The sequence below is a fragment of the Dendronephthya gigantea genome, unplaced genomic scaffold, assembly GCF_004324835.1.
Source record: "Dendronephthya gigantea isolate DGI-Jeju-01 unplaced genomic scaffold, DenGig_1.0 000109F, whole genome shotgun sequence".
Taxonomy (NCBI): domain Eukaryota; kingdom Metazoa; phylum Cnidaria; class Anthozoa; order Malacalcyonacea; family Nephtheidae; genus Dendronephthya; species Dendronephthya gigantea.
Window position 1 is genome coordinate 403,555 of NW_021163119.1, and position 22,982 is coordinate 426,536.

Genomic DNA, 22,982 nt, shown 5'->3' on the forward strand with positions numbered 1-22,982 from the left:
AGCTTTAGCAAATGTAAATGTCATTATAAGTGTTTAACTGTAATTTAAGGAATGGTTATCACACTATAAAGCACGAAACCTGGAAATAGTCCAATATAATTAGTATATTGATAATAAGAATAATTACTTTTACATATTTTCTCATTATATTTTGAACAGAATTCTTGGATTAATCCAATTTTAATTCATCTTTTAATATGCGTATAGTCCATATATAACAACATTATATCATGCAGAATGTCATAAAATATTATAAAGGCTACCTCATCCCATTATTTTTCTCGGTGTAACCTATATGATTAGTACAACCATTTTGTTACAGTAATTAACTCTGTCCTATGCAATGGCTTCTGGCGAACTGCAAGGAAAAGCAAATTTTACAAGACTCAGTAGACTTTTGGTTGACAAAGGAACTGAGGCTTTGAGAAATACATTTGATACCATCCATCCACCTGTTAGTCTACATGGAGTACTGGCTACAAACAAAACATCTCTTCAAAAGTTAAAACCTCGAGTTATTAATAATTCTCAGTGGGATTTACTGTTTCCCCCGTCTGGCAACCCGCCAGATTCCAAAACCTTTGATGTCACATTACTTACAGTTCTATTCCGGAACATTTGTGGTTTTCCATCAACAGGATGGAGTGTAATGCCTCCAGATACTGATAGGTCAACGCGGGCGAATATCACAAGAATCAAATGTTACAGAAATGAAGTTATTGCACATGTAACAACAACTCGAGTTGACAATTTATTATTTCAATCTTTATGGAAGAAAATCTCCAGGGCATTGGTAGAATTGGGAATTCCGCAAAGCGATGTCGACGATTTGGAAAAATGTCCTCTAGGACCCGAAGAAAATATATATGTGCAAATGCTTGAAGATTGGAAACAGCGAGAAGATGAGTGTATTAAAAAGCTTGCAACAATTGAATGTTCTGTAAATCATTTAACACAAGACGCTGAAGAAACGCGCCATGTAGTAAATGAAACACACGATGTACTAAATGAAACGCGCGATGCAGTAAATAAAACGCACGATGCAGTAATTCAAATCCACCATTCATTAGCGAAGCGCACGCTATCAATACCCGGGGACACCAAACCTGAAAAAGAATTCTGCAAGGAGAGTGATGAAGATGTATTACGAAAACTTGCCAAACATAATTTCAAGAATAAAATTGGAAGAAAAGTTAAAATTTTCCTACCTGGAACAAGAGAGTGGTTGTTAAAAGAAGTTGACGAGTGGTTTTGTAGCAGTGAGAGTGATTATAGAATAAAGTTAATAACAGCTGGACCAGGATTTGGTAAAAGCGTGTTTGCCGCTAAAATCTGTGAAGAATTTGATAAGAAAGGAAAGCTGGCTGCTTGTCACTTTTGTGATTTCAGTGATTCAAACCTAAGAGATCCTATGATGATGCTACAGTCTCTCGCAAGTCAGATGTGTGAGAGGGTCCCTGGTTTTAAAGAGAAGCTTCTTGATCAATTACAGCGACCGCATCAAGTCAAAAATCTTAGAGATGCCTTCCAAATATATTTACAAAATCCCTTAGCTGAATTGGAAATAAAAGAGCCACGTTTAGTCGTGATCGATGGCTTGGATGAAAGTGCTGCAGATAATAAGAATGAAATTACGCATTTGATTGCTGAATATTTTCCTGATCTTCCCGAGTACATCAAAATCTTGTTGACGAGCAGGCCAGAAATTTCCGTTGTTGATCTAAGACTAAGAGACGAGCAAAAGACAGACATTTCCAATGTTCATTACAACAATAACTTAGATCTTAAATTTTATTTCAAGAAATGCCTTCCAAGTCTAGTTCGCAGGAAAGTAAAACCAAGTGGTCAGCGAAAAAGAAATAATATTAGTTTACTTTCCAGTTTTGTTGCCAAATGCCAAGGCTCATTTCTCTATGCAAATCACTTTCAATCTGGGCTAAGGGCTCGCTATGATCTTGAGAAGATAACAAATGATGACGTCATGCACTTTCTCCCAGAAGGACGGAATTCTGTTTACCAAGGATATTTCAAACGCCTTGAAGACGAGCTTAACGCCATAAAACACGAAAAGTTCGATGTGTTGAAAATTTTAGAAATTCTGGCTGCTTCCGAAGGACATCTTCCCGTCACTTTCGTCGCTCAGGCTTTTGGTTTAGCTCCAGATTGTCGCGAAACGAAAGACATCATCAACAAAATTAATGAAACCGTATCCTGCTTGTTGTACGTTTCACATGACATGTTAACCGTATTTCACAAAACCGTTATCGATTGGCTTCTAGCAAATGGCTACAAAGATCACCAGTATACTGTCAAGGTCGATGATGGACATAGATCGCTTTGGCTTTTATGCGAAAAGGTTTTTAAAGAAATTGTGAAAAATGTTCGCTCAGGACTTGAGGTGAAGTTTACTAATGACGTGGAATACGCTCTAAAACATTGTTTTAAACATCTAGAAAAGTGTGAAATGGAGGAAGGTGTGTTTTGGTCTGTTGATGTTATTATCGTATGTTATATTTTAACTGTGATCAATTCTTACGTATTGCGGCGTTTCTGGCTCACATTACTCCAAAGCTCCTGGATTAAAAACGAAGATTTACGTGCCCGGATTTCGTACCATGTCATTGAATTTGACCGTTTGGAAGGTGCCCTGAATCGTATATATATATTGGCCTCTTTCAAATATTCACAACAAGTTAATTTGACATCATTTTCACAATGGTATTTACAAGCGGTTCTTACACATTCTCCAGAAGGTTATTTCAGCGATGATCAGAAGAATATCGCGGAGACGCTACTATCAAACGTTTCACCTTTTGTCGAGTTGAATTATTACGAAGTTTCGGTTTTCCCGAGAGTCTGGAAACTCATTGAGTTTGATGATATTACAGCTGTGGCTTTATCTAACGATGAGAAAAGTGTAGCAGTTGTAATAAAGAATTTTATCTATGTGTTTTCCCTACCAACTTTAGTTGAAATTATGAACTATTCAACAAAGTTGGAAAAAATTCAATGCTGCACATTTTCTCCAGACGATTCGCTCATATTATTTGGTAAACTGGAAACGGCGTTTAACATTGCTGGAAGAAAGGAAGTTCCATTTTTCCCTGGAAATGAAGAGACGTTCCTGTCCTGTGCATTTTCCCCTAACGGCAAAAGACTGGTGACTAGCAACTATTCAAACACCATTAAACTTTGGGACGTTGCTAAACAAACGCTGCTGTCGTCGCTTTGTGCTGGATTTCGTGTTGGTTGGTGTTCTTTTAGCGTCACAGGGTTATTTATTATTGGAAATTCAGAATCTACATCTTATCCGGGTTATTCTTTCTGTGTTTGGAATGCGATCACATTGCAAAGAAGTGATAAGCGAAAATTATCTCACGGGGAAAGGGAGAAACCAGTTGTGTTAAAGAGTAGGAAATGTGAACAATGTTTTCAGCGGGGATTTGACGAACCAAATTCTAAACAGTTAGAAATAAGGCTATTTGACGAATGTGAAAGAAAATGTATAATGTCGCGTCCGTGGATCTGCAAAGGTGTGGAGTGTATTTTTTCTTCGAAAGAATCCTGTTATTCGAATGTCACAGAAGGTATTCCTTTGACTGCGATTGTTGCTTGGGACTATCTTGTTTCCTCTCCGCGAAAGATTTTAATTGATCGATACAAAATGACTGCTTTGGAAGATAATCTGTGCTTCTTTTCAGATAATAAAAAACTAATAGTCTTTAAGACATTAGCTCCTAAACAAGAGCATTCCTGTCTGTCACGGCGAACGAAAAAATACTCGAGTTCGTTTTCTCCTGACGGCTTTCGACTTGCATCCTGCAACTCAGATGGATATATCAACGTATGGAATGTCTATACCAGCCAAGTTGAACAACGTTTCAAAAGCAGTAAATGCGGTTCAATGTCTTTATGCTGGTGGTCGGAAGATTTCTTGTTTGTGATTAGTGAATTTAACGGGATTCCCAAATTAACGCGTTACCCGGTAGATGAGAAATTAGAGATTCTGTTTGCTGACAGTCAGGACGTGTCGCTTTGTCATTTAGCTACCTGGTCTGACGGCCCAGATATTGCGGTTGGTTTTTCTCAAGGCTTTGTCAGCTTCGCTCTCGGAAGAAATGAACCCGTGAAAGTTCTTGATGTCAGAGATGTTGATGGTCCTGTAATGATCAATTTGCCTGGAATTGAGCCTGAGATGGAAGTAGAAATCTCGCCTGGTGGTGGCTTTATCTCTTGTTGTAATAAGAATAAATGTTATATTTGGAAAAGAAATACCGAAAAACCAACTTGGTATGAAGTCTTTTATCACAATGATGCTGGCATGTATCCCGATGTCGTAAGTTTCAGTAATGATTCCAAAGTCGCAGTAGTCATGAGCAGGAGAACTAAACAGAGTCAGATAATTGATCTGGTCAGTGGTGATTCTCAAAATATAACTTCTGCATTTAAGACCTCTTATTATTTCACCAGGTCTTTTTGTATTCGCAAGAGTAGAATTGTATTAACTTTATCTCATCGCCTGATAACATTTCATGACATGGACTCTGGCGCGATTCTCAACACTTCCTATCAACGATACTTGGAGACTTTTAAGCCAAGCCAAACAATTAAACTTTCCCCAAAAGAGGACGTGCTGGCTTTTCCTGGGGTCAAAGGCGATATGGTGTTTCTTCGACTGTCTATTCCACCAAATCCTTTGTTGAAGGATATTAAGCGACGGGCAGTTGCTTCGTGGGACAACATTCAGCGAGCCTATCCTTTAAGATTTAGCTTCCCGTCGCGCGAATGAATTCTCCGAGTGGAGAACGGCTGATGCGAATATTTTCTATGAGAATTATATTAATTAAGCGAAGTGCAGTTGCTTCGTGGGACGATATTAAGTGGAAAAAGGTTTAGACTTCTTTTAGGAAAATCTACACAAACTGCATATTTTCCTAGATGCATGTTGGGTTTCCCCGCTGCTGTGCTGTAATTCACTGGTACATTCATGTTGGTGGTGATAATTTTCGTCTATGATAGTGGTGATGGTGTTGGTCTCTAGGATGGTGCTGATGGTAATTGTGCTGGTTATGAAAATAATGGTAGAAATTGTAGTAACTATATTAGCTGTATTTTGTTCTTGAAGTTTGATGCTGATGAAAAAGAAAGATAACGGAACTCAGTGGCGTCATGCACTAGAAAGATAATTGGGGGGGGGGAGTTGAATATTCATATATTCAGTTTTGCCCGACGGATTTCTTTTGTAAGTGTAATAGCTTAAAATAAAAATTCGTCCGGCAGAACCATTGAACTGTAAACAAACTGGAACGATAACTGAGGGGGGTGAGTTGAAGCCAGTGCTGTTTCCTTTTTCTGAGTTTTGAGATGAAATACTTGACGCCAAATATTGAGCCGTATATGAAATTAAAGCTATTAAATGGTTATATTTCGTGTAGAAATTTCGAGACTTAAGCTTGCAGTGAAGTGTGTAAAAAATATTTCAAAATTTCCCGGTTTTTTGCCGGTTGGTAATTTTTTTATATTTCTTTTGTAGTTGTAGTCTTGAAACTTCTACACCAAATATAACTTTTCAATAGCTTTAATTTGACACACAGCCCAACGTCTGGCATCAAGTATTTCGTCTCAAAACTCCGAAAAACTATTTTAGCTTGAAGCTGAATAGGGATATTTGTCAGGAGTTATCGTTCCAGTTGTATAGAGTTCACTGGGCAGAACTGAATATATGAATAAACACCACCCAATTATCCTTCTAGTTATGCCCCTAATGGAACTGCAAGAACTATGTACATTACAGGGAATGTTCGTTTATTAGTTGGGAAGGAAGATTTTTGTAGCCTTAAACCGGGAATAAATTCCCCGAGTAGAGAACGAGCTGATGTGAATATTTTCTATGAGAATGAAAGATCTGTATAAGGCATACAAATGGAGAGCTTTGTTTTGTTAAGTAATAAAACGTGGTGTCTTTAATAAACGAACACGCAACTATATTGATCTGTAAGCAAACTAATATCAAGTGTTGAAATAGGATATTATGACTTAGAAAGTGTCTGGTACACACAAGTACAAATCTGCTTGATATTTTATCATAGATGCTGTTTCCAGCATTTATTGTAATTTGTATAGATTTGTAATAATTTGTAAACCGTTAACAATTTTATTACATATTTCTCAGTTGTTGAATTTTCTAATTTTCTATATCTGTGGTTGTTAACGTTCTTATGTAACGCGCAGTCAATGAGTGTAAAAGTTTACTGGTGTGATATCACCTTGGCGAAATATCACCTTGGAGGTAGTCACACCAAAAACCAGGGTTGCCAGATTGGCTAAAAAAATTACCTGAATCATTATTACCCTCAAGAAAACACAGGAAACAATAGAAACCAATGAAGCGATATTCATGACCGTGAGGTCTTTTTAGGAAATTGTTAGGTGAGATTTTGGGTGGGTGCGGAACCAAATATAGTTCCAACTATAGAAATTGATCATTTATAGATGCGGGAGCTGTGGGGGGTTTGGAGAACCTTCCCCTGGCCGGTGATGAAATTTGTTTAAAATAAGAAAGCCCTTTATTCTCCCGCATTCACCACCAAATAACCATCGACCTGGCTCATAACCCTGGCGTTCTTATTAACCACCGACGGTCTGCGATGTATTGTTGATAACCAATGACCAAGAAAATTTATGGAAAATAACACAGAACTTTATTCTGCAATGATCTCTGGCAATAGCGTTCGCCAATTGTCGCTTACATATGAAAACCAGGCTTCAAGCCTAGTTTACTGGTTCTCGTATGTCACCGATAGTCCGCCATATATTATTGGTGGCCATGACCATGCAGTGACTAAAGCCTCGTTTACACGACAAGCATTTTTGGCCAGGCACGCTTAATTTTTTGCACGCTGGCAGAAAATGGCACGGCGCTTAAATTTTGTCCTATAAACAGACATAATATAAGTCCGCAGACTATTAATTTTATCCCTGCCAAGACCGCTTTAAAAGTTCTCGACCTGTCAAAGCATGGACATCGTGCCGAAAATATAGTTGCATCAGCAATTTTGAATCGGATTTGAGTGAAGGTCGGCCTCGAATGTTCTTTGATTTCATCAGCAATTTTTTATTTTTGATCATGCGCAGATTAAATAATTACTGCAAAATGGCGGGAAAGAACAGCAGGAAAAGCTCTGGTTGGATACGAAAACAAATGTTTTAATAGAAGCCGAGGGTGCTGAAGTCATTCAACAAGTTATAAAATGCAAAAAAATATTGACACTATAACACGAATAAAAAGATTCGTTTTTTGTTCAAAGGATAACTTTTTTAGAAGGCCTTTATGGCATGATTACCAGATGATCTAACAAGTTGTCTTAATTTCCTTTATTTTGTCAACTAAACCATGTTCATTTGTTTCAATTGATGCATCCCAGCTTTGTTAATCTGCTGACTTATATAGCAACTGCGGTGTGGTTATGGGCGCCAAAAATATTCATTGGGTGCTTTCTAAAATTTTGTGGTATTCAAGCCTAAACAGAAAAATAACGCGTAAACAGGCTTAGGTACGGCGCCAATTTCTTTTGGCCTGCCTGAAAAAATTAGGCGTGCCGTACGAAAAATTTTGGTCTATAAACGAGGCTAAGTAAATGGAGTTTCTCTGTATGGGTTCTTGCTGTGGTCCGCTACTGATATTCAATTGATTAAAATTCACATAAAGGCTTTTTTGACTTATCCTGTTTTTAATTGTTAACTGCGCATTTCTGTTTCTGGGACTACACAAATAGCTTTGGAACAGCACATTTTGTGTAGATCTGCACGGTAGAAAATCTCTGGTCACTTCCATACGAGGAGGATCCTAGCTTTCAATGAGGTCTTTCTCGCCGACACAAGACAAAATCAGTGATAAGGAATATCAACAAAGACTATAACACAATTGGACTGGTTCTGCAGAGTGGTTTAGAAAACTGCAACTGGCGTGATTTATCACTAATTGATCCAAAGGGTGCGTGAACACAATCCATGCTTGGATATTCCGTAATTGAACTTTGTGTGGTTATTCTAATGTCAAATACATCAAATATTAGAAGCATAATTAGTCGCACGGATATTGAAATGTTCTCTGCAATATCAACTTATGCAAATTATATTGTTTTTGACACACCCAGTATGACACCCACACAACGACAATTTCGAATGCATGACTTGAGTTCATTAAATAACCAGCAGGATACCATCAGAGTGTTTGGTGTATTCTTGTTCGCTAGGTTTGTGTACATTTCTTAGCGTCTATTTGGTTTGGTTCTGACTTAAATCTCGCAGTGGCGTAGCCAGCCTGACGATTTAGTCATGCTATGCAAATTTTATATTATTACCATTATTCATTTCTTTAGAAATTCATTGTTTTCACAGTCAATGAACACCAAAATATTAGCATAGCATGATTAAATTGTCAGGCTATACAATGGCTACGCCACTGAAATCTCGCTGAATTATGGCGACGTAGTTGGATTATGGGTTTCAAGAATTGATAAAGGTACGTTCTTGTCTCTTTCTTGAAGATTATAAATAATTTTACTTCGTCAACAGCGAGGTATGCTAGACACGACACAGCGCTCTCGCGTCATGTTAAAACCTTTAGCAAAACCTTCAATAAAATCCAAAATCTTGCTCCGAAATATCCTTTATTCGTCTTACTATAGCATATCATGTTGGTTGGCAATAATGAACCGATTGGCTTCAGCAAATTTGTCTTTTATAACTGTAGTAAAAGTGAATTGTTGTTAGGGCTCAGATATTAGGTCATGGCGCGTCATTTATGGTAGTAATTGGCAAATTCATATTTGTTTTATCTGAGGACCATATCAACCATTTCAACCATCGTCGTGTTTATATGTCACTAGTTTTAAACGGTTTATTCCACTGTCAAATTGACTCCATTAGCTTTCGCTAATTCTTCGATGACTGCGACAATCAATTATAAGCAGAAGACAGCGCCTTCTAATCGTTTTTATGTTTTAATTCCTTGAATAAATTTATCACCAGCTCATTGTTGTCTTCAGAAGTTCATTTCAACTGATATTTATACTGGAACAGCAATAACTAACCTAATATTAACATATGATTTAAGTTGAAACTGAAATATCTAAAAAACTACTGATAAAAATTGAATGAAAAGTATTTCACATGAAATTATTTGATCATCGAGCACTAGAAAGTGTTGGGATCATCAGCAAGTATCATTTACTCATGTGGGATTTTCGAGTGTCAACGTTCCTCTTAAAAATGCATGTGTTAATTATGTTTGTGTGGGTGCATTGATATTATTGACAATGGTTAATTAGTTTTGAATTGTTTTTTTCAGTAAAATATCGTTAGTTTATATTTAAAGTACTTGGTGTTGAACTCAACGTTTGAAGTCAACATCAGTTGTGGTTTTATATTTTAAAAATATATATCAGAGATCTCGACACAAGATGAAATCAGTAATACGAAGTAATTACGCGCATTAGGCCGATGTATTTACCACCACGGATATTTTACAACATTGAGTTGAACAATTTAACCAGCAGGATACCATCAGAGTGTTTGGTTTATTTTTGTCTGCTGGATTTGTGAACATTTCTTTGCGTTGATCAACCTATTTGTGACCTAAATCTGTGGAATTATGTCTACGTCGTGAATGATCAGTTTTAGTAACCATGCATAGGTACGTTTTTGTCTCTTTCTTGAAGATTGTAAATAATTTTATATCTTCAACAGCGGAAGTATGCTAGGCCCGGCACAGCGCTGTGGCGTGATATTATAACGTTCAGCAAAACCTTGAATAAAATCAGTCGTAAATTTCGTTTCTTATATCCTTCATTCGTCTTACTATAACATATCATGTTGGTTTTCAATAATCGACAATTTTGCTTTTGCAAATTGTTTTTCGTGACCGTAATAATATTGACATAAAGGCGGTGGAATTACGTCATGGTGCGTAATGAATATGCCACATTTATGATTTATCTTTCATATGTTTCATCTGACCATAGCCAGCCCAGACATGTTTTCGTTCTCGTGGCGCTCGCGCGTGTACACGAGTCTACTTGGTCTATTATTATGACAAGGTTGGCAAGTTTTTTTACTAAAATATACTACAACGTTTGCTACGGCCTGAATATCTTGCAAATTACAAATAAAAATAATATAAAAATTACATCGGTTTAAACGCCGGTAATTTGACTACATTCTCCTGAAGTTTTAACTTCAAACGTTAATTTTAAGGATGCTAAAAAAGCAAATGTTTATCGATATTTTGACAAAATTTTGTCAAGACTATGCTAGTGGCACCTACCCTGTGGTGTCGTCATCATTTAGATTTGCAAACAAGAAACTGATTGGCTGTCGTTTTTTCAGTTGGAAATTTCGCACGCAAGAGCCAATCAGTTTTCTGTTTGCAATTCAAAATGATGACGACACCACAGGGTAGGTGCCACTAGCATAGTCTTGAGAAAATTTTGTCAAAATATCGATAAACATTTGCTTTTTTAGCATCCTTAAAATTAACGTTTGAAGTTAAAACTTCGGGAGAATGTATAGTCAAATTACCGGCGTTTAAACCGATGTAATTTTTATATTATTTTTATTTGTAATTTGCAAGATATTCAGGCCGTAGCAAACGTTGTAGTATATTTTAGTAAAAAAACCTTGCCAACCTTGTCATAATTATAGTAGACTCGTGTACACGCGCGAGCGCCACGAGAACGAAAACATGTCTGGGCTGGCTATGATCTGACGAGACTAGCGCTTTGAATAGAACTTCATGTTTTAACAATAATCCTGTTTTTTCATTTTGACCAACCAGATTCTTATACTGGTATACAAGTCTCAGCTTATTCTGCTATCAAATTGTTCCTTTCCTTCTGCAGAGGCGTTCAACCAAGAAATTATAGTCTGTTTATATCACAATAACAAGCCTTAAAAAAGCTAAAAGTATATATCTACTCGCAAAGAAATCCTGCAAATTTGAAGCAATAGGACGACTCGATTGACAACTATCACACGAAGTAAGCTTTAGGTCGACAAATTAAATAACCACGGCACAGCGCTCTGGCGTCGTATTAAAAGCTTCAAACCGGCTTTGTTTGATATCTTAAGTTTTCTCATCTCACGCATTGTTGGTTTCTAAAGCCACGTATTAACTTGCTGGACAATTACTAACCAGACCATCGTGTTTAACAAATAAGATGTGGAGTAACTTTATCGTAAGTTGTGTGGAATTACATCATGATGTGGTTTCTTTTAGAAATAAGAACTTTTATCATGTGAATTCAATTTTTCATCTTTAATGATCCTTTATGGTGGTTCGTTTAACCAAGTCGAAGGTAGGAAACATTAAAGACTGTTGATATTTAAACTTTAAAGAGGTGATGTAATATGCAAGATGAAAGAATTTATGCAATACTTCATATCGCTAGTCCAACACGAGATGAAATCAGTAAAATGAAATATTTACAAAAAGAAGTACACAACGCAACTCGCATCCTTCTTCCCTGGCTCAAATTAAAGCTATATACACATACCCATGCAAGCTTGATATAAAAATTAGACTATAACACAGAGTGTTTTAGAAAACTGCAACTGGCGTAATTTATCACTAATTGATCCAAAGGGTGCGTGAACACAATCCATGCTTGGATATTCCGTAATAGATAACTTTCACCGTACGACGAGAACGAACGAATATGCAGGAATTTTAATTACTTGTGCATAGAATTTTATGCTCGTTATGCACATATGAACGAGATAAGACAAATACGAACGAGAATACCGACAACATGAGACAATAAAATGGGCCATTGCATGTGTACCGAATAAATCTGAGTAATATGCATTAACTTTAAATGCCTTTGGCATATTAAATTACTATCTTCATAGTTCTTCTAGTTGTCAAACCACGTACACGCTATTTTTGACGTTACCAGGTATCTATGGTTAACTCTACAGAAGCTTATTTACAACTGGCCCTATAAAGGTATTTATCGCTGTATCCATATTCCCTATATTTGTGTTATTAAGCAAAGACAAAGTAGCTTTCATAAAAAAGGGTTGCCTTTCTTAGATACAAACATTGTAAAAGAGCAAAATTTTTGCTTGTAAGAAAAAGCTAAATTACACATGTTATATGTTCACCAAAATTCAATACTTTTAATCTTTGCTGTCATTATTCACGCATTCTAGCGCTTAGCCCAGTGCTACAGGGTTTTAGAACTTCTAACAATAGGCTAGTTTAATGACTCCGGATTCTTTACTTGTTTTCGAAAAAAACACGTATTTATAAATTGGCTATACAGTATATACTGATGTCCATGCTTTAACAGCTGTGCTTTTTTTGATTTGATCACATAACAAAAGCCAACCTCTGGGGAATGAGGATTTCACAATTCTTTCGTCGCGTTAATGATATTAATGATATTAATGAAGCTATTCGTTCGTTCTCGTGCTACGGTGAAAGTTGTAATATACAGATAATACAATATACATTAATAACTAATTATAATACTAAAATAGAGATGATTGACATTATGTTGACAGGACTAATTAAGGATGTAGATAGAACATAAGAGTATTGTAGTAGGGTTAAGAAATATACAAGAGTTAGAATAGAGGATAAATACTGAAAGAATATTACATTGGCGACGAGAATGGCAGAAGAAAACGTCCAAGAAGATAATACAAATGTACAAACAGTGACATCGTCTCTTTCGATACAACCCATAGCAGAATTCAACCCAGACATAGAAATCGGTGCTAGCTTAGCGACGCGATGGAACACATGGCTCGCAGACTTTGAAATGTTTCTACTCGCTAGTGGAATTCAAGATAAAAGGCGACAAAGAGCGCTTCTTCTTTATCAAGCTGGCTCGCGCATCCGTGAGATATTTCGACAGTTAAATGATACAGGCGATGACGATGACTATGAGCGTGCCAAAACAAAACTTACGGAATACTTTGAACCACAAAAAAATCGCCGCTACGAAGTATACAAATTTCGAGAAGCTAAGCAGGAACAATCGGAACTTTAGATCAATTCCATACCCGATTACGAAAGCTTTCTCAAACCTGTGGGTTCGCTGATGTTGACTTCGAAGTAGAACAACAGATAATAATGGCAGGGACTTCTTCAAGAATACGCAAGAAAGCCCTAAGGGATCCTGAGTACACACTCAAAGATATCCTTCTCGATGGCCGCAGGGATGAGCAAAGTAAATATCAAGCCCGAGACATAGAATCGAAGGACCAGAACAGCAACAGCATAGCCCCAATACAATCGACGCGAAGATGTCATTTTTGTGGCGGTTCATATCCCCATCAAGGCGTTTGCCCAGCGAAAGGGAAAAGTTGTCATAAATGCGGTAAGCAGAATCATTTTTCTAAAGTATGTCGCGGCAAGCCTAAACGAGACAATACTACACGAAATTACTATAAGAAACAAGAGGGAAAAACCAGCAAACGACACCTAAACCCTCTGAAACCCAATGAGAGCGATCGTTCAGACAGTACTGATGAAAATGAAGATTATTTATATTCTGTACGTAGTAAAAACACTCCCAAAGTCCGTGTTACTGTCTGCAAATCCTCTTTTGACGCGACAATAGATACTGGTGCAACAATTAATGTTATAGATAAGTATACGTATGAGAAAATGGACGGTGTAAAGTTGAGAAGTACAAACATTAAGGCATTTGCATACATCGCTGATAAACCAGTTAAATTCATTGGAAAATTCGAGGCATTAGTAGAGACACGTAAAAGAGTCACAGTCGCAACATTCTATGTAGCTAATAGCCCGGACAGTGGGAACCTTATATCTGCTTCGACTGCCCAAGAGCTTGGACTAATAAGTTTACATATACATGGTGTCACGAAAAACAATCGAGACGGAAAAATTGATCAGATTTTAAAGAAAAATGAGAGAGTTTTTCATGGTTTAGGCAAGTTAAAAGGTGAGCAGATAAAATTAAATATTGATTCGACACACCCACCAAAAGCGCAGCCACAAAGGCGTATCCCTTTTCACGTACGAGAAAAAGTGAAAGCCGAATTAGAACAGTTAGAGCGTAGTGACATTATTGAACGAGTACCAGAGTGACAACCAACCTCATGGGTTTCTCCCATAGTGATAGTCCCCAAAAAGGATGGCGGAGTGCGTCTGTGCGTTGACATGAGACAAGCAAATTCAGCGATTAACCGAGTTAGACACCCAATACCGACAGTAGAAGATATTCGACTTGAACTAAACGGTGCAAAATGGTTTTCAAAACTAGATCTTTCACAGGCGTACCATCAATTAGAGTTAGAAGAAAAAAGTCGTTATATCACAACTTTTAGCACTCATGAAGGACTATTTAGATACAAACGTTTGAATTACGGGACTAACGCAGCCGCAGAGATTTTTCAGTTCACTCTACAAGAACAATTACGAGGATTACAAGGCGTTAGGAACATTGCGGACGACATAATAATTTATGGGAAAACGAGACAAGAACATGATGAGAACTTAGATAAATGCTTACAGAGGCTTTACCACAAGGGATTGCGACTTAACAGATTAAAATGCACATTTCTAAATAAGAGCTTAGACTTTTTTGGACAAGTCTTTTCAGAAGGTGGAACGAAACCAGATCCCAAACGCGTAAAGGACTTACAAAATGCACCAACGCTCACAAATGTACACGATGTCCGAAGTTTATTAGGCATGGCCAATTACAGTAGTCGCTATATCGCAAACTTTGCCACAATAACAGCACCGTTACGTGAGTTGACAAAAAAAAAATACGAAATTTGAATGGCGAGACGTTCATCAGAAGGCATTCCAACAATTGACATCTGCACTATCAGCGAACGAGTGCATGGCATATTTTGACACTCAAAAGGACACATATATCACAGTAGATGCAAGTCCAGTAGGTATATCCGCTATTTTATCACAATCAACGCCAGGCAAAGATGATGAGAGAGTCGTAGCCTACGCCAGTCGGGCACTGACGGAAGTTGAAAAGCGATATGCACAAACAGAGCGTGAAGCCCTAGCAATCGTCTGGGGAATAGAACACTTCCATCTCTTCATATATGGTTCGCATTTCACATTAGTCACTGACCACAAGCCTCTTGAGGTCATATACGGCAACAGAAACGCAAAAGCATCTGCCCGTGTTGAGCGCTGGGTTCTGAGACTTCAACCTTATTCATTCAAAGTTATTTATAGACCAGGACGAACGAATCCTGCTGATTATCTCTCTAGGCACCCAGTAGAAACAAGCTTCGAACAGCAACGCATGACCGAAGAATATGTGAACTTTATCGCACTCAACAGCGTTCCGAAGACCATGACAATTGAAGAAATTATAAAAGCGACGGATGAAGACGAAGTGTTAAAAGGTGTTCGAGCAGCAATCAAACTAAATAAGTGGGACTACAACATTGTTAAACAGTTCAAGCAAATCAAAGACGAGCTGTCCGTTACAACGAAAGGAGTTATACTCCGTGGTGCCAGAATAGTAATTCCAGAAAGCCTTCAACAAAGAGCCATTGATATTGCTCATGATTGTCATATGGGACTAACAAAGACCAAGGCACTTTTAAGAGAAAAAATATGGTTTCCTAATATAGATCAATTAGTGAAAGACACCGTGGCGAAATGCATTCCATGTCAAGCGGTAGGAAAGCCAAAACCACCAGAACCTCTGTCTATGACGAGCATGCCAAAGGGACCTTGGGAAGTTATTCATGCCGATTTCTACGGTCCGTTACCATCTGGAGAATATCTTCTAGTAGTGATCGATAGGTACTCCAGGTATCCAGAAGTGGAAATCGTGTCGTCAACTAAAGCTTCAACGGTTATACCTAAGTTGGACAAAATGTTCGCAACGCATGGCATACCAGATACGTTAAAAACGGACAATGGCCCTCCTTTTAACGGAGAAGAATATCGACGATATGTTCGAGCGTTGGGAATTAAAGTATTATATTCCACACCATATTGGCCGCAAGGTAATAGCGAAGCCGAACGATTCATGCAGCCCTTAGGCAAAGCTTTAAGAACTGCTAAAGCCGAAGGAAGACCGTGGAGACAAGAGCTAAACAGGTTTCTACTTCAATACAGAACAACGCCACATTCGACTACCAAAGTACCACCGTCGGAGTTAATATTCAATCGTGTGGTAAAAGGCAAACTTCCAATGATCAGTAAACGTAACATTGTGAACAGACACAAACAAGCAAGAGAGAATGACAAGGCAGGACAAGAGTATAACAAGCAGTACGCAGACAATCGTCGGAAAACTAAACATCGTAACATCGCTGTCGGTGATTGTGTTTTGGTTAGACAGAGAAAACAAAACAAGCTGACAACAAATTTTGACACCACACCATATCGTGTTATAGGAACAAACAGATCGCAAGTTACAGCACAAAGTAAAGATGGACACAAAATAACAAGAAACGTGTCACACTTTAAACGTATCCCCGAAAAAAAAGTAGAGGTAGATACTGACGTCGATGACGAAGAGTATAAAGGAAAAGATGCAGAGAATGCGAAGGCAGGACAGAACAATTCTCAATCGACACCCGAAGTTCCAGTGAACATAGCTAGGAGATCAACGAGAGACAGAAGAGCACCGCAAAGATACGGTAACCCATTAATGTGGAAATAAACACTTTCTCAAAAAAGGGGAGTGATGTAATATACAGATAATACAATATATATTAATAACTAATTATAATACTAAAATAGAGATGATTGACATTATGTTGACAGGACTAATTAAGGATAGAGATAGAACAAGAGAGCATTGTAGAAGGGTTAAGAAATATACAAGAGTTAGAATAGAAGATACATACAGAAAGAATATTACAGCAGCCGAGATTATTTTTTGAAGTCAAGATTATTTTTTGCAGTCGAGACTATTTTTTGCAGTCGAGATTATTTTTACAGTCGAGATTACTTTTGCAGTCGAGAATATTTTTGCAGTCGAGAATATTTTTGTATTCGAGAATATTTTTACTGTCGAGATTATTTTTGCATTCGAGAATTGACAAGTCAAGACAAGACTGACAATTTAGTAATTTATTCTAGAATGATTTCGAAAAAATATGGCGAAGTATCTTTATCTCTTTATTGTTGCTTTCATAGAAATATTAAACGTCTCAAGTGTTATATATTGCGTACGATGAAGATTTGGAAAATCTGTTTTCATCATTACAGGATTGTGTAGAAAGGATAGATAGGAATGAGTTTCACGGTAATTTAAACTTCTTAGAGTATTTACGTCACCGTGTTGAAGGATATATTTGAATATATCAGTAACCCAATGGCGTGGCTAGAACGATAATTAAGGCGTGTTTACTCATTTATTCAATTTTACCCGATTTTGACCGAGCTAGATGGAAATTCAGCTGTCACTTTGACCATGCAGATGTATCTCAGCCGTTAATATTTTGAGCCCAGCGAACGCAAAAAATCAATTAAATTAGCACATATCAACGTACGTTATAATTTATTGTAGCTCTAATATATATTTGTCTATTTTAACTAATCATGCATGCATGCATACACTATTCCTAAATTCCTGTGCATCGTTTCCTTTATAAATTATGATACACTGTATTTTTATTTGTAAGATTTTATAATGTGCCGAATGTGGAAATGAATTGAATTTGAGAATTATGCTTTGAATCTCACTCTTATACCTTTTCGCCATCTTGAAAAAAAATGTAAACAAATTGCCGCGAAAATGACAGGTGAAGAATATCGTACGTCCAATGAAAAACCGTGTGAGCTTTGAAGATTGTGAGCGCGAGGACTACGGCGTAAAGACGCTAGTAAATAGTGCTCATGACATTTGAAATTTTACACAATTATTATAAATTTGTAGAAACATAATTACGTAATTTCTTAAGTAAGGATATAGTGAAAACAACGTTGGAGTTATTTTTTGTTAACTTGGTGTTTTCGTGCATTTGGTTACATTTTCAAGACTTGGTCGTTGATCATTGTCATTAGAGTGGTTACGCGCTCATTACGTTTAGCGTGAATACTTTCCATTATTACTTCTGCTGTGGATTCTGTGAGTGCCAACTTGTTTTATTATTTATTGAAAATGAGTCAAGAGTTTTGATTGGCCAGCAGCTGTTGGCGAAATCGTCATATCCGCTCGCCAGCTGCCCAAATTTGGACAGTGACGTCACTTCGTCGGATATGAAAAAAATTATTGCACGTTTGACGTCACTTCGTCAGATATGAAAAAAATTATTGCACGGTATGACGTCACGCTAATTTATGCGGCTTGTGCCAAAACCTAAAAGCGGGAAAATACGAATGTCTAAAAATGTCTACAACGCAAGCGTTTAGTCTAAGCCCAAAATTTTTGCAAATAAATAATAAAACAATTATTGAATTCGGTTCTCGCAGGATATGAGGAATTATCAAGGCCTCGGTTTGTGTTATCCGCCTCAGCCTTCGGCTTCGGCAGATAACACAAACCTCGGCCTTAATAATTCCTCATATCCTGCTCAACCTCATTCAATAATTGTTTAATATTATTACCTCGCGTGCGTAAGCACAGCGAGGTCTTAAATCCAGTAGCGTTATTTTCCTATGGGGTCGAGAAATTTACAACACCTCGCGGGCGTACCCAACGATCGGGCATTGCGGGAAACGATCGGGCAGCGCATGCGCCATACGATCGCATATGCTCGACAGTCGACGGAGCAACGTTCGATAAATCGATGAAGACGATATAGCTTAAATAGCTTAGCTTCGATTTGTTACGATGATTCTCATTAAAATAATAGAGAACTGATTCCGGTCCGGTGTAGATTAATTTCGGACGTTAGAGTCCGACTTTTTTAAAATTCCAATAACTCTGCGAATGCGCGAGCAAAAAACACATAAATACCACCAAAATATAGCTCGAGAAAAATACTATAACCCAATTGCTTCTGTTTTAATCCGGAAATTAATAAATATTTCTGTTAACCTGACACGGCAGTGCAGCTGTCAAAATCATATCAAATTACAAGGTGATGACAACCGGAAATATAACTCGCCTTTGGAATTTGGTTATTTTCTTCCTTATTTTTTATCCTTTCGTATTTTGACCGTTATATATAAACTAGAAATGCTTTAGTTATCTTTTCTGATAGTTTTTAAGTCAGGATGGGCAGAAAAACTCGAAAAATATCGATTTTTCTGATTTGTTATTGTTTGTAGCGAGACCACTGATATAGCTCAGTGAGCAAGACGTGTTGCTCAGCGCACGCACATGCAGTTGTCGCGTGAGGTTAGAGGTGTCAAAAACTTAACGTTGCCTACCCTCTAGGGGTAAAATAAGCCTGGAAATCGATTCCTGGGGTAAAAATGTCCCTAGAAGTCATATATTCGGCCTTTTTAGAACGAAAATTTTCCGATTTTTTTTCAAATTTTCGCCAATATGGTGATAATTATATGCAAATTTTCGGGTTTTCCGTTTGTAAACACGTTTGTTGGAAATATCACTACAAATCGCCAAAACGACTGTATTTCAAGCAAAATAGATGGAAATATTGATCACAATGTAAGCTACAAACATTTGGAGGTTTTTAGGCGAGATTTCTGGAAGGCTTTGCGTATTTTCGCTTCTCTAAAATTCAATTTCAAAATTACAAGATCGGCAATAAATATCTTGGCTTATAGGAAAGCTCTTGAAATGAACTAAACTTATACAAATAGATAAATGTTTTAACTTTAAGACAATACAATTTCCAGTTGATTTGATAAAATTCTTGCAGATAAAATCGAAATTATCTGCGTGCGTCGTTTACGACCGGACGGCAATGAGTTGACAATTATCGTCAAAATAAGGGGGTGAGGGTATGCTGGTGGAGCCACGCGAGGTTAATGCCTAGCGGGCATCTTGTTGCGTTCGACGAAGGAGAACGCTTCCTAATCGTGACGTCACGGCTGGATGCTATGTCATTTCGAGATTTTTGGATGTAACATTTGCCTCGGTTTCGTGTTTTTGCGTATGCTCTGATTTCCGGGTTTTGTGCCGTGTCCTAATGTCACGTGCTTTCCGTATTTTGCGATAATACGCTGTTGTTTATAGGACCGGGCATTTGGCTTTCATATTCGCCTGTTTATTAAGAAGTCATGGGAATTGTACACTCGATTATTTTGATTTGAAGTGTCTGCAATATGACTGAGAATTCTCGTCAAAGCATCAGCAAGCTATCTTCCGTCGGTTTAACCATGCGAGATCCGGAATTTTATTTGCTCATAAAGTAAACAAACCGCGTTTACTTGATTACTTCTTTGAAGATTCACAGCTGACTTTAATTCGCATTGCCTTAAGATTTAGATCCACATCAAGGATATCTATAGAAGACCACCGAACGCACTTGCTAATCTTTGATTACTTCTAGTTTATCATATTTTGTCTATCACTATCTATCACGTTTCTACTGAACCTGCTCTTGCTCCTTTAACTGGCGAAGCACTTCCATTCAGTGCTATAATTCAGGTAATTCTGATTGGCTTTGCCTGAAAAATGTAAACAAATATTCCGATTAGTTCAAAACAAAATTCCTCTTTGTTGCCGACAACGCCAGCGTGGACATAGATGCGAGAGCTTTCTGGCAGAGATGTAAAAAAGCATTTTTTGATGCAGGGTGTTTAATCCTTATGCTTCGACACATTGAAAGCACGCTTGAAGACGTGATTGAATTGAACTCTGCTACGACTGTGGAATGGTCGATGTCTGGCTTTCTGTACTGTTCGTTATTTTTTGCCTTATATTCTCAGTTAAAATAAGAAACACATTACTTGCAAAACCGGGCTGCAAATGACTTAACGCCTGCAAGGCAGCAGCTAAACAAATGCATTATAAAGTCGTTCGCCATATTGGTTTGGGACTTGCGAGAACGTTCAACGTCGTCACGTCGACCACACGCACAGAATTTTTAATTAGAACGTATACGATATGTGTAGCCTCTAAAGAACTGGCGGCAATAAAGAAAAGCCTTAGCAAACAAAAATGTGAAAGTTGTGTTTATTGTCATTATTTGCTTCACTTTAACTTCTCTATTCCTCCACTGATATTAAAACACATTGGCTGTTTTCACACTAGAGACGCATAATGCGTCTTTTTTTGGACTAATTATTCGTCTTCAGTATAAAGACGCATTATCCGTCTAGACGAACTAGTGTTAGTTATGCGTCTCTAAAGACGGATTTCCACTTACAGCGAAATTGTTCGCTAGCGAAATATTTGCATATTTTCTTTTGAATTAAGAACAGTCAAGTCGCACTAATTTATTTATGCTGTTAAAATTCAAAAGAAAATATGCAAATATTTCGCTAGCGAACGATTTCGCTGTAAGTGGAAATCCGCCTTAAGACAAAAAACTGAGCATTAATCGTCTCGACGTTTAATGGTTACATATGGGAGACCATTTTCATACGAAATGCTCCGGAAAATGAATCGCTGTATTGCAAAATAAAATTGTGATTATCTATGTTCACAAAATCAGAGAAATCAGTTAACAATTAATAACTTTCATTTATTGCCAGATAATACCATACAAACTGTTTTTAAAGTTGGGTTTACTGTTTAGAATTGACTGATCATCCCAAATATTCACTGATTTAATTTCCATGTTAACAATTGGATATTTAAGGTTAATGCACTCTGTGAGTGCACTATCGGGTTTTACATGCACGAGTTCACAATAAGGAACGAGATTTTGAATACTACACGAGGCAAAGCCGAGTGCAGTATTGAACTTCTCGTTCCTTGTTTGTGAACTCGTCCATGTAAAACCCGATAATGCACAAACAAAGTGTTAAAACAACCCCTTTTTTGTATGATTCTATCCGCGGGATCGTCGGGGCCGTATGAGGGACAGCTCAGATAATATCAATACAATTTCCTTCTCTTTTCTTATATATTTATTTTGTTGTCGTGCCCCAGACCAAGTCATCAACCTTCTCTCTTAACCTTCTCTCTTAACCTTCTCTTTTAACCAGTGCGACCCGTGATATTTTATACTCTAAACTATAGTGCGTTATTGTGCATTGTTCATTGTTCATTGTGCATAGTGCAAAGTGCAAAGTGTTGTCATTTCCATGTGTCCATCACGTACGAAACCCTTGGGTGCATATAACAACAATTTCCCTTATATTACAAAAGAGTGCTTTAATGCTTTTAATATTCATTTTGAGTAAACTCGTAAAGACTTTATATCATTTTTAAACTTAAATGCTTACCTTTGAATACTAAAACAACTCAAGCCGGTTTGCTCGTTTAGTATTTTTCTGTGTGGATTCATCTATATAATTACATTAATTTCCTCTTAACTAAGTACAAATCGACCAATCAGAACGTAAGTTTACAAAAAATGAATATTAAAATAGTATAACATTTTCAACATACCACAAGTAACAATTCACTATTTTTTTGCTTTTTATTTAATTGAAATGTGACGAATATTTGCTAATGAGAATTTTGACGGGAATATCGCGTCATATCGGCGCCTCATACGTTAAAGCTACGCCCTTGAATTGTGTCATCGCAAAACGGTTAAAATTACCGTGACAACTATTCATATTTAATGGTCTACCTGAATCCGCAGCAATGCAATCCCCTGGGGTTAGTAGTTGCGCAAGAGTCTGGATTCTGCACATGGAGTAGCACTTATGCGGGTTTTCCCTTTAACCTGATGGCAACAGTCTGTGTTTAAAACTTGATGTTTAAGAAACCGCTCCACTTTTCTGTGTTTTAAAATTTGTTCTGCCTCTGTCCAAAATCATATGATATGGCAAATCCCGTTTGTCTTGGAGATAATTTTTAACAGCATGTTTGGACCTGCATATCCCCATTAGTATTCAAGCTATTCAATTACATTAATTGTGAGTGGTTGTCTAACATATTTTAAACCCATCTTGGTATGCTTGGTTAAGGTAGAGACTT

The 22,982-nt window shown here is 37.4% G+C and overlaps 3 protein-coding genes across 3 annotated transcripts in view; all 3 read left to right on the forward strand.

Moving 5' to 3' along the window:
- The first annotated feature begins 343 nt into the window (after positions 1–343).
- On the forward strand, positions 344–4,505 carry LOC114535025. The gene is made up of 4 exons (XM_028556400.1): positions 344–2,474; positions 3,030–3,248; positions 3,990–4,238; positions 4,471–4,505. Exons 1-4 carry the CDS (start codon positions 344–346, stop codon positions 4,503–4,505), a joined length of 2,634 nt encoding a protein of 877 aa, XP_028412201.1.
- A 3,959-nt stretch (positions 4,506–8,464) lies between these two features.
- The window catches only part of LOC114535003, a 30,342-nt gene continuing 15,824 nt past the window's right edge, over positions 8,465–22,982 (forward strand). Inside the window, exons 1-3 of the mRNA XM_028556381.1 lie at positions 8,465–8,524; positions 11,279–11,357; positions 11,958–12,007. The gene's annotated coding sequence lies outside the window, so the exon portion shown is untranslated. The remainder of the gene's footprint in view (positions 8,525–11,278; positions 11,358–11,957; positions 12,008–22,982) is intronic.
- Positions 15,363–16,688, forward strand: LOC114535026 (uncharacterized protein K02A2.6-like). The gene has a single exon (XM_028556402.1). It carries the CDS (start codon positions 15,363–15,365, stop codon positions 16,686–16,688), a length of 1,326 nt encoding a protein of 441 aa, XP_028412203.1.

Bases quoted from the DNA above. Each gene is read 5' to 3' on its own strand.
- LOC114535026 (XM_028556402.1), top strand. From the start codon at position 15,363: ATGACAATTGAAGAAATTATAAAAGCGACGGATGAAGACGAAGTGTTA.
- LOC114535025 (XM_028556400.1), top strand. From the start codon at position 344: ATGGCTTCTGGCGAACTGCAAGGAAAAGCAAATTTTACAAGACTCAGT. The intron at 2,475-3,029 runs GTGTGTTTTGGT...CATTTTCTCCAG, and splicing joins AAAGTGTGAAATGGAGGAAG to ACGATTCGCTCATATTATTT. The intron at 3,249-3,989 runs GTTGGTGTTCTT...GTTACCCGGTAG, and splicing joins TTGTGCTGGATTTCGTGTTG to ATGAGAAATTAGAGATTCTG.